Raw genomic sequence first — 11,617 nt, 5'->3', positions numbered from 1 at the left:
GTTCTCTTTGCCTCACGATATTTGTTCTAACTCCAAGCTGACCACTCTTTCTCGATCCTATGATTCGGAATCTTTGGTTAACTCTTAACCTTAGCATGGCCATGCATTTCCTGATCCGATTACTTGAGGGGCCCAGAGATATCTCTCTCTTGCAGAGAGGGGCAAAATCTCATCTTGATCGACCATGTCTCACAGTATGCTTCTTGACAAACTCGAAAGCCACCTTTATAACTACCGAGTTACGGAGTAGCGTTTGATGGCTGCTAAGTAAGTCGGTTCACATCTTGAGTACATACGACGATCTCAGGTTTTAGGACATAGCGTACATATTGCGTAATAAGAAATTACCATCTCATATTGGGTTAGTTCTGTCTCATGTTCTACATGAGCCCACATTATTAGTTTGACATCCCCATGTCCATGACCTGTGAAATATAGTTATCAACTAATCCATGTGCTAGTCTAATATTCATGTGTGTTCTGACATGAACTTCGACTAGGACATCTTTAGAATAACCATACAAGTAAAGAGTTTCACAAACAATTCACATAATTGTTAATCAGTACAAGTAGACTTTCATGGATATTCAAGGAACACTTTATTAATCATGAATACAAGCAAATGTGATCATCTCCATGATTGCCTCTAGGGCATATTTCCAACACCAGCTCGCCTGCTTGCCGGGGAGGGGAGGATCCGGCTGCGCAGCCTCTGCCGGAGGGAGAGGAAGGGAGCAGATCCGGCCGCGCAAGCCTCCGTCGGCCCAAGTTGCGGGAGGCGCCGGATGCCTCCATGGCAAGGGCGCGAGGAGGAGCTTGGGAGGAGAGGAGAGGGAGGGCCGACACTGGATCCGGCTGCCACCGGTCGTCCACCCCCTCTCACCACCATCTGCCCCCACGTAGCGTCGGATCCGACCGCTGCTCGAGCCCGGATCTCACCGGCCCGACCTCCACCTCCGCCTGCGCCATGCCTCCGCCTCGCCACGTCTCCTCCTCCGCCGCGCCTCCGCTCAGCTGCGAGCACCATGCGCCCAGCTCGAGGGGCCGCACGAGTGGGGAGGAGGAGGAGGCGAGGAAGGTTAGAGGAGGCCCTGAGCTCGAGCAGCACTGCAGAAGGGGGCAAGGGAGTCGCCGCGGTGGGCGGCCGCCGGCGCGCGCTTCTCCGTGTGGGGCCAGGGAGGAGGAGGGCCAGTGTGGGGAGGGCCGCCGGTGAGGAGGAGGAATGCCGGCGCGTGGGATCGGGGAGGAGGGCCGGCAACCGCCGCCATGGCCACCTCGCAGATCTGGGCCTCCGGTGCGGTGGCGGCGGCGGAGGTTGTGGAGCAAGGAGGGAGGGAGAGAGCAGAGGGGAGGCGGAGAAAATGAGAGGAGAGAGTGGGGGGACAGAAAATGAGGAGAGGAGAAGAAATAAGGAGAGAAAAAGAGAGAATGAGATAAAAAAATTTGAAATGTGGGACCCACTAGGTGGTGGTTGATATAGATGATTAGATAGGATATGGATGGGTGCGAGAAAACTGTGTAGAGGGGAGTGACTAGAATGAAATATTTCTTTTAGATGATAAATTTAAAGTATGACGAGTACGGATAATCTTATAACATGAAAAAACAACATTATTAAAGATCTTATACCAAAACCAACAAATTCAATAGCATTCGAGCAAAACTCCATTCCGATCCCAATTTTCTCCATGTCAGCAGCCAAATCAATCCAACCCATGGCCACCGGAAGATGAGAGCTCCAGCTCCTCCTCTTCCCGCACCGCTCTCCCGCTCCTGCTCCTCGGCCCCGCGCCGCCTCCTCTCCTCTTCCTCCCGCGCGCCGGCCGTCCGCCGCCCGCCTCGGGCCGTCGCTCGCTCCGTCTCCATCGACGCGCCGGCGGCCGCAGCGGAGCCGGCGGTCGCGGGCGGGCCCTCCCCGACGCCGCGCCGCCGCCTCATCCTCCTCCGCCACGGGGAGAGCACCGCCGGGGGCCGCTCCACCAGAGGTACGTCAGGTGCAGCAGCGCCAGATTGGCTGTGCGCTGGAGAGTTCCAAAAGTATGTGTGTGCCAATTTATACGAGTGAAATTATATAGCTAATGCCTCTGCGTTCCATCCGCTCGGACCTCGGCGCGGAGCAGCTTCCCCGCGCGTGCCGCCTATGCTGCTGCGGCGTGGTGCCCGGCCCTGCGCTCCGCAGGCGATGTCCGGTGGGCTCTGCGGGGGCGGGGGCTCCCCGCCGGCGCGGTGCTGCGTCCCCTTCCGCCAAGCAGCATGCTTCCTGCTGCCGACCAAGGAGAATAGCGGAACGGATCTCAGGTGACTTCATGCGCCAACTATTACCTGGAAAACTCGAAAGTAAAATGGCAGCAAGAACAGAGTGCTATTTTTGGCTCCTAAGCAGTCTTGCAGTTCCTACTGTTTTCTACAAAAATTACACTTAAAATAATACTTCAAATACCTTCCTCTGTCTTCCATTAGTAATGGAGGATCAGAATTTTGATCTTCAGTGGGAGTGGGCATCTTGAATTAATAGTAACATCTTTGGTCAAAAGGTCGATTTGTCATTGATTTGGCCCTTTACTCTGTATCTAAGTTTATATTATGAAATCAGTTAACAAAATATAAAAACCTTCATAAGAAATTTCTTTTAGGCCTACCACATTTAATAATGCACACGAATCTGACGGCATTCATAAACCTGCATTAACAAAATGTACTGTTCAACAAGCTAAGGATTACAAATATAGATTGGAGTGATAAATTAGCAATCTTGCCTTCATGTAGAGACTTCTCTTCATGGTTAGTTTTCTTGCTGTGTTGTTCTATTTGCTTAAAACTCTTTAAAACAATAATAAAGCCTTTTGGTCGCAATAAAGTTGGGGTAGGCTTTGACATGCTTAAAAACTTAGGCAAATGAAATGAAAACAATACAATCAATCTATTTCTACACAAAAAGATAGATCACTTTCGACCATAAGAGTTAAAAGCCATTGATGCCTTAGTTATCCAATTTGTAGCAAACTAGAAGTTTCAACCATAACTCACCAAAATCATGGCAATTAGTTTGAGGGATAGCCAAATCATGGAAGCACTATGAAAGATTAGTGGTATCATTTTCACATGGTCAATTGAAACATTTATATGTATTAGGGGTCAAAGTCATCAAAGTATGCTCTTTTTGTGAAGTGTAATACTCCCTCCGTTCCAAATTATAAGTCATTCCAAGAATCTTGGAGAGTCAAATCATTTCAAAGTTTGACCAAAATTATAGAAAGAAATATAAAGATTTATGACATCAAATAGGTATACTATAAAAATATAATTAACAAAGAATCTAATGATACTTAATTGGTATTGTAAATATTATTATTTTGTTGTATAAATTTGGTCAAACTTAAAAAAAATTGGCTCTCCAAGATTCTTGGAATGACTTATAATTTGGAACGGAGGGAGTATATCTTTGAACAGAGTATCATTTCAGTTACAATTGCAGATGGAATATAGCCTGATACCCAATTGGGTGTTATTTTATTATCGGCTATTTAGCTTTAGCACCAAAGGTTTGTCAAACTTGATTGAAACAAAAAAAAGGAATATGGTCTATTTTCATATTGTTGTGGAAAATTCTTTTTCTCTGCCCCTCAGAAACTTTGGTACCATGGTCTGATATCTGTACTTTGTTCTAGTTACCAGAGGAAAAACTGCAGATGGAGGCCAGCCTTTGCTTTGGAAACTGGTGGGCCATCAAACACTGATGGCCAAGACTTTGATGAGGACAGTGGCTTCCTTGGTAGGACGAGGCTGGGCAGACTCATCCAAGCTGCTGGAAGGGAGCTGCTTGAAAAGTTGAACTCTGCCAGAACCAACTCCCCCACAAAAATATTCCTTGTCCTTCTTGGCTTCTACACAGCAAACGCCTTGGCAACAATACTAGGGCAGACTGGAGACTGGGATGTTCTTGTTGCTGGTGTTGTAGTGGCCGCCATTGAGGGAATTGGCATGCTTATGTTCAGAAAACCAATCGCCAGGCCTCCTGGGAGGCTTCAATCATTCATTTCAATGGTGAACTACTGGAAAGCTGGTGTATGTCTAGGCCTTTTCGTGGATGCTTTCAAGCTGGGTAGCTGAGTATACATGATCATCTTCTGTTATCTGCCTGTAAGTTGTTGGTATACTGGGATCATGATAACACCCGGATATTGGTTCCGTGATAGCCATGGCTCATTGCTCAAATTTTAATGTTAATTTATATTGTGCTCAAATTCTGGAAGATACGGCTGCTGGTGAAGCTATTTGATTTCTTCAAAGTTGATATAGACGCTTGGAGCAGATATTGTTGTTTTTTTTTATAAATGTTGCAAGCTGCTAAGGATTATTTGGCCTGTAAAGCGTAGATATGATGTTCTTAACTTCCATGTCATTTAACCCTTAACTGCCAAGTATGCTCCTTATTGAGATGTGAATTTGAAATTAAAAATTAAAGAGGTATACTCCTAGCCACAAGTATATATTGGAGGTAGGTTGTTAGAGACTTTGCAAGAAAACAAAAGTAACACTTGTGATTTTTTTTTTATGTAGCTGCATTGTGATCATGGTGTTTTGCAATGAGGCTACAGGTTAGTGAGAACAGCTCATACATGTTAAGGTGTAGACATATGAGATGTTACTCTAGGTAGGGGTTTGTGAGGAAATAAAGTCCATTTTAAGTGGTCAGATGAAGGGGAGGATGAGAAATTTGCGGGGAATTGTGGAATTCTATATATTGAATTCACTCTGGGGAAAAGCCAGCGTCAATCAGTCTGGAAAGATCGACATTTGTTTGCAAGCATAGTTGCATAACAATTAACAAGTATAACATTTTTATGTTGCGACCCTACTTTCCCAAGCACTATCCCCACTGCACAACTGAGGAAAAAGCATCGCAACACATGCTAGTAACTTGCAGTGGTTTTCAGACATTGAAAAATCTTAAACAATCAATGAGATCAAGTAAAAGTAACGCATTCATAACAGCATGGATTTACAACTATGCTCGAGCAATCTAGAACATTATAATCTGGAGTCTTGACTCATGAGTCATGAGAGCCGTATTCATAATGAATAGAGTAGACGGAGCAGTGCAGTTCATTAAATTCTGTACAGCAACGACACCATAGAGCAAAGAGGCAGGCATTACCGCATTAGAGTTGTGTAGAATTTTATTTTGTAGAGCTTCAGCAATATAAATGTTACTTTGATGACTCTACTCTAGAAGAAGATGGTGCCAACGCTACGCATACGGAAATGGGTGTCCCCTTGATATATAACTCAAATCCATATATATACCGGTAAAAAGGATAGAGTAATATTTTAGGTATATCATAATAATATTTTCAGGATCTTCTAAAGATAACTCTAGCTAAATTTTAGTATTTTTTATGATCAACAGAGAGTGTACCAGCATGTGCGCGGCAAAATTATATTTGTGCACTTGGGTACTATGAATATATACCAATTGAAATAATACACATGGGCGATGGCGCACCGTGGAAAAGCTAAAAGCTACACCCCGGGTGTTTTTCGGAATTTTCTCTCCCCCTCCTCACTCTTCTCTTCAACTCCTTCACGAAGTCAAATTACAAGATTTGCATGATTTCTACAGCACTATCAAGAATATATAATGGTTCGTAGTCTCAACATTTAATTATGTGGCAAATGTCGTGTGTATCTTGTAACAATTTTCCATATACCAATTAATGTATTCAATAATGGACATAGGTATTGGACAGATGCTAATTAAAGATCCTCGAGGCAATAAATCATCAAGATGCTTTTAAACATGACCACAATTTCAATGAGAAATAAATTGACCAATTTTGGTTTTCAATGGAATGAATCGCTATTAGTATTTTCCTCTACTGAATGCCATAGGTTGCTCGTACCTGAGCCCTAATCTCTCCAGGGAACATGTCAATTTATCTTTTATTAACTAAGTACAGGGTTCTCTCTTTGGTGCAATTCTTTGATACAAACACATGGAAACAAAATTTCTGGTCATCCTTATTTTACTCGTTTGCAGCTTCCTGGAGTCCACCCCAGGTTGTGATCTTTTCTCTAGGCTTGTTTCTCAGCTGCCCTGCCATCTTTTCCTTGGAATCAATCTTCTCCCAACCACTGAATGGCACAAAACGGACATTCTTCTGTTCTAGGATCTCAACAAGTCCTGTCCTTCCATGCTTCTTCGAATCAGATGGGGCCCTTAACACACCCTTCGCATCATCTTCAAGGATGCTAGCCACCTGGTTGTTAACCCACAAACAGAACAAAATTAAAAAAAAACCAACAAAATGGCAACCAGCCAATCAATGTAATGAAAACTCTAAATATGAAACATCTCATCGTTCCCGTTCTGTGCCATGAACATGGTAAAGTAACTATTCTTCCCCCAACCATTACAAACAAACACTATATGTTACTCATGGAGGACTTAACATTGGTGGATTCTCGAGATTTTTTCACAGATAAATGTTGGTCCAGATGGAATCAAGCTGATTCGTCGAAGTCAGAAGAGAATAAGAAAAAGCATTCCCATTTAGGCATTTGCATATCTTCTTTAGGTAACTAAATTCCTGCAGCACACACATAAGGAATGAAAGATAACACTGGAACAAAGGTACCTACTGTTTCTTCAGCACAGTGGAGATTTGTCGCAACAATCCCAGTGGGTCCTCTCTTTAACCATCCTACGACATACAGCCCTGTTTCCACCGTGGCAGTCTCTGATTCACTGCTCATGACTCGACCTCTCAAGTTTGGCACAACTCCTAAAATAAATCAAGGATCATCACACGAAAAGTCGAAAACAATTGCATATGCTCAAGATGGATCAAAAAGAAAAAAGAAAGGAAACAATATACAAGCTCCCAATTAGCAGGGCTGCAGGGGGGGGATTCAATTTTACACACCTCTGATCTTGTCGAAAGGCAAACCTTGTACAGGCAAGGATTTGTAACCAATACTTTTCAAGACCAGACTAAGAAGAACAGAGCATATTAGATGGATATTAGAAACTCTACAGTTAAGTCGTCATAAAAAACAGGAAAGCATAAGCATGAGCCAAAGCACTTACCCACATTTTAGGTCTTCAAACTCACCAGTTCCTACTGCAACCTGCTTCCCAGTTACTTCATCAACTACATACCAAATAAAAATATCTACAGAAGGCTCAACAAGAAAATGGTCAAGAAGATTCATTTCTACACCTGCTAGACCGGACCTTTTAAGGCTGTCTTCTCTAGTTCAACAGCACCAACCGTGGAACCATTTTCTGAAGGGATGAACCTGGTAGGTCTCCTGAAAAACACAAAATGAAGCTCCTTTTGGTCATTGCGATTGTTGTCCCGATGTGCACTTGCAGCTTTGGACAGCAACTCATAAACCCTTCTTTGGATTCTACTACTCCTCATCTCCTCCTGCAATCAGATAGCAAGCTTTTCTTTATCAGAAGCAAGATACAAAGAAAAGAACTAGGTAAAACAATTTACTGGAGTGTTGAAAGCAGAATATTTAATTAGAGAGACACAAGAAGCCTTATCACTTTTGTGGGTTTAGTATCAGGAAACAATTAGTTTAGACTATTGCAACAAGATCTTATACTAGTCGTCGTTGTACATGGCATGAATTATACGAAGACGTGCCTACAGTCAGCACAAGACATCATAAAATGGCCCAAACTGCCATGATAGATGAAAAAACTCCTGAACCTAAATTAGCAAGTCTTAATAAAGCCAGGATAGTTAAAAAAGACCAGTTACAAAACTCAAAAGAAAACGAAAAGAAAATTACAGGCAGTAATGCACTTTACAGCACAAACCTCATCTGCAGGTGAAGTAGCGAGATCAGCCTCCTTGATGCAAACACGAACATTTTTCAAACCTGCATGGACATGATGTCAAACTTAGAAAACAACATGGCAATGAAATAGGCTATTACAAAAGTACTGTGTATCAAATACTGCAAGCATTCAAACAATTCCAAAAAATACCTAGAATTTCACGCAGCTCCTTTGCTGTGCAAGCTGCCTGTACTGGACCCCGTCGCCCAACCAAGTATACATTCCTTTACATGCAACATAAATTGAGAACTATGTATTATGTAACAATCAGTAATATATGGAAGTAAAGTAGAAAGTAAAAATTACTGGTTCCAATATTAAATTGAAAAACTACCTTATAGTGCTGCCACATAGAGCATCCAACGCATAATCAGCAATATCTGTAGTAGCCAACTCTGTTTTACAGCGTAAAAGAATGCGGGCAACATCAAGAGCTACATTTCCCTGCAATTAATCATGTTATGATAATGAATGGTGTCGAATTCATAAAAGCACTTGCAGCGAAATGTAAATGAAATTAAGGATTATGAGTAAAATTATAGATCAACTGTCTATCAAGGTTACATAAAAGTGCAACTGTGAGTCAGCTCCCTTGGTCACAAGATTACTCTATTTAAGAATTAATATATACGAAGCAAAATCAAAATATACCTGACCAAGGACAATGGCAGATTGTGTGTTTTTCAAATCAGGAGACAAGTCGCACATGTCTGGATGTCCATTGTACCACCACACAAACTCTCGAGCTGAATGAATTCCTTTCAGATCCTATAATGCCATGATGATACTAGACATAAATAATCCGTCTAAAAATTGAAAAAATCACAACCACATAGGCAATGAAGATGCTAGCATTGTAAATGCCGCATGCACCCTGCTGACTGCTTAATACCTAGCTGCAGCAATATTTTAAAAAACACCATGAATAGCACTAAGATTACAGTTATAATGATGTTTCTGAACTGTGGCATACTGATTAACAATAGAAGTCAAAAGTCATACCTCTCCAGGAATACCAAGTGACCTATCACTTTCTGCGCCATAAGCAAGAACTACCTGTTGATCAGTAAATACAATCACAACCAATTACTCATATAAGTTGTGGAAAAACTCGTAACAGGAAAAGGAAAGGAGACATCCTCTTGGGGATCGATATTCGATTCAAGCATAAAACTTACAGCATGATATGTTTCGCGAAGCTCCGATAGAGAGACATCCCTTCCCAGTGTTACATTCCCAAAGAATGAACAGCGGCCATTTGCAGCTACACGAGAAAATTGATTTACCACAATCTGTTGGAATGTAGTAGGCTTAAGTTTATGAACAATTTAGGTAGTTACGTAAGCATGAAGATTGATGAAAAGAAAAATACAACCAAATAATGCTAAGGCAGCATTAGCAGGTCACAAGAGTAGTTAAAATCATTAATTGGCAAAAACAAGAACTCTGCATTTCACTAATGAAACAATGTTGCCCTAATCAGATAATCACTACATTAAATGTCTCAAATAATGAAACAGTGAGGAGATAAGAAATGGATCACCAAGTCTAAACCATTCGTTTTCACTTAGTTGTAGTTTTGGAAAGATAAAATGGTTGATTGAATCTCAGTTCCAAAATCAGATAACTATGGCAAATGCCCACCTTTGTTTCTGGATGATCAGGAGCCACTCCAGAACGGACTAGGCCAAATGGTGTTGGGAGCCTATCAATGATATCAACTTGTGCTCCTTCATGACCCTTCAGCATCTGCTTAATCCACCAAAGGTAGCACCCAATCAACAACACAGAGAAACAAATAATTGTTAAAAAGGAATAACTCTGGAGAACAATTGCAACTGAAAGGTCCTAGAGCATTGGACAGCAAACATGGCTCTAGGAAAATCTAGTTCAGTGAAAGTATTCGGTCTAGCATTTGGTCATTATACAGCAATTGCTGCAGGTTCCAGCACATTTGATTAAGAAAAAGGCCTTGGTCAACTAATAATTTCACCAGAGCACATGGAATGAGTGAATGACTTATTGACATTCGTAGTTTCGTACAGTGACCAGAACTTGTTGGAATTCAGCACGCTTCATCAAGGATAAAAATATTGAAGAAATTGTTAATAATCGCCTAAGAAACCAATAATCCTGGAGAGATGAGGACGGCCCAAGGCAAGGTCCTGCGAAGCAATCATGAAGATAGGCTCTAACATAAGAATGGAGCCAGTGCAATCCGCGTACCCGGTCAGCGGTGTAGAACCCTGCGGGGCCGCTGCCGACGACGCATACGTGGAGCGGCTCTGTCGCGGAGGCGGAGAAGCCCCTCGTCGGGCCCTGGACTGTCGCGGAGGCGGAGAAGCCCCTCGTCAGGCCCTGGACAAGCAGCGGCCGCAGCCTCACCACCGCGCGGGAGAGGAGCCGCAGACCGCGGGCCATGGCGGGAGTGCTGGCGACCACACCACAGGGAGTTGGATATGGACGCAGGCGGGGCACGGCGGCGGAGACGTGGAGGCGCGGCTTCAGAGGGGAGGGTTTCGGATGGTCGGGGAGGAGGCGGGGAGGACGGGAGATCGGCGCTGTGGCCTGTGGGAGGATCCGGCCTGTCCACCTGTGGGCGGGATGTTGGAGCAGTGGAGGAGGCGGGGGCAGATTGGCGTAATTTTCCTGAATGATCATGGGCAAAACTGTAATTTCATGCAGTAACAGCCCCGAAGCTACCCCGCTTCAGCTTCCGGGATTTTGAGAATCCAAAAATCTTTCTCCCAGAAACTGTACCGGAATCCGGGTTGTTTGGAAGCTACACAGCTTCCAGCTTCTGGATTCTTAAAGTCCAGCGGCTTCCAAGTTCCAAGCGGGACTCAAGCCGCGTGTACAGGCCCAGCCTCTCTTTATTCGCAGCCTGGACCGGGATATTTCGCCTAGGCTTGATCCATTGGGCTAGACTGGGGACTCGAATTTAGGAAAAGGGTTGCTCTGACGTTCCCCTCTTACTTCAGAGTCGCAGACGCGTGGAATCAGGCCCACACGTCACTGACTAGGGGCAATGAGTCTCATCTCAAATTTAGGTACACGCTTATTTATCTGTTGAGGCTTGAGCTAGTTGTCACTCTGATATATTCAGAATTTTTTTCTCACACTGGAAAGAAAATGTCAAAGCCACGGTGCATCTTCAAGGCATGTTTGTTTGAGCCACAGGTTTTGGAGCTTTATCTGTAAAGCTGCTGCTAGCTTTTCATTTCTAAGAAGCTAATAATAACTTCTAGACGATGCTTTTAACTTTCTAAGGTACAAGAAGCTAAGAAAACTGAGTTTTTCAGCTGTCCATATAAACTCAGTTTTTATGAGCTTTTGATTTTCTGGAAGCTACGCTAGAAGTTTGTTGTTTGTTTGAGCTTTGGTAGCTTTTCGCAAAGAAAAAAAACTTTGGTAGCTGCAAGAGGTCGAAGAACAGATCGCCTCGTTTTTCCATTGAATGAGAACAAATGGCGTCATATCTAATAAGAAGAAACAGGAAACCTCATGTACACAACAAAAAAAGAAAGAAAGAACATTTTGCTTGATGCTCTACAGATTAAGAAGAATTTGGTTTTTCTCGCCATCAAGCACAAGAATAGCCTCTTGCAGTTCATTCTGTTTTAGAGAGGGAGTGAGAGCTTGGCAACCAGAGGCGAAGCTGATAAGTCATTGGGGTCGGCTCTATTAGCACAATTGGATCAATATAGTGGTGAACAGTGTTGTACACTGAATTTTGCAAACTTCATCAAGGTCCAGCGACCC

General features: G+C 43.2%; 2 protein-coding genes across 4 annotated transcripts; one reads left to right on the top strand and one right to left on the bottom strand.

The window, feature by feature from the left end:
• The first annotated feature begins 1,663 nt into the window (after positions 1 to 1,663).
• On the top strand, positions 1,664 to 4,311 carry LOC120655385 (ycf20-like protein). Its single transcript, XM_039933167.1, has 3 exons — positions 1,664 to 1,985; positions 2,121 to 2,298; positions 3,669 to 4,311. The coding sequence occupies exons 1-3, from the start codon at positions 1,730 to 1,732 to the stop codon at positions 4,108 to 4,110; spliced, it is 876 nt and encodes a 291-aa protein (XP_039789101.1). The 5' UTR covers positions 1,664 to 1,729; the 3' UTR covers positions 4,111 to 4,311.
• A 1,490-nt stretch (positions 4,312 to 5,801) lies between these two features.
• On the bottom strand, positions 5,802 to 10,436 carry LOC120655383 (NADPH:adrenodoxin oxidoreductase, mitochondrial-like). Of its 3 annotated transcripts, none has more exons than XM_039933166.1 (14): positions 10,203 to 10,436; positions 10,082 to 10,163; positions 9,500 to 9,604; positions 9,034 to 9,147; positions 8,858 to 8,911; positions 8,507 to 8,623; positions 8,190 to 8,299; positions 8,006 to 8,079; positions 7,835 to 7,896; positions 7,238 to 7,433; positions 7,091 to 7,154; positions 6,927 to 6,994; positions 6,639 to 6,785; positions 5,802 to 6,260 (listed from the first exon to the last, which is right to left on the bottom strand). In XM_039933166.1, exons 1-14 carry the CDS (start codon positions 10,274 to 10,276, stop codon positions 6,253 to 6,255), a joined length of 1,275 nt encoding a protein of 424 aa, XP_039789100.1. In that variant the 5' UTR covers positions 10,277 to 10,436; the 3' UTR covers positions 5,802 to 6,252. The 3 variants fall into 3 exon arrangements, with proteins under 3 accessions (XP_039789100.1, XP_039789099.1, XP_039789098.1); XM_039933165.1 differs by having other exon boundaries at positions 6,643 to 6,785; positions 10,203 to 10,429; XM_039933164.1 differs by having other exon boundaries at positions 6,643 to 6,785; positions 10,082 to 10,429.
• Between the last annotated feature and the right edge of the window lie 1,181 nt (positions 10,437 to 11,617).

The sequence above is a fragment of the Panicum virgatum genome, chromosome 1N (assembly GCF_016808335.1).
Source record: "Panicum virgatum strain AP13 chromosome 1N, P.virgatum_v5, whole genome shotgun sequence".
In the NCBI taxonomy this organism is placed as follows: Eukaryota; Viridiplantae; Streptophyta; class Magnoliopsida; order Poales; family Poaceae; genus Panicum; species Panicum virgatum.
Note: the sequence above shows the minus strand (reverse complement) of the source record. Positions and strands in the feature narration are given on the sequence as shown.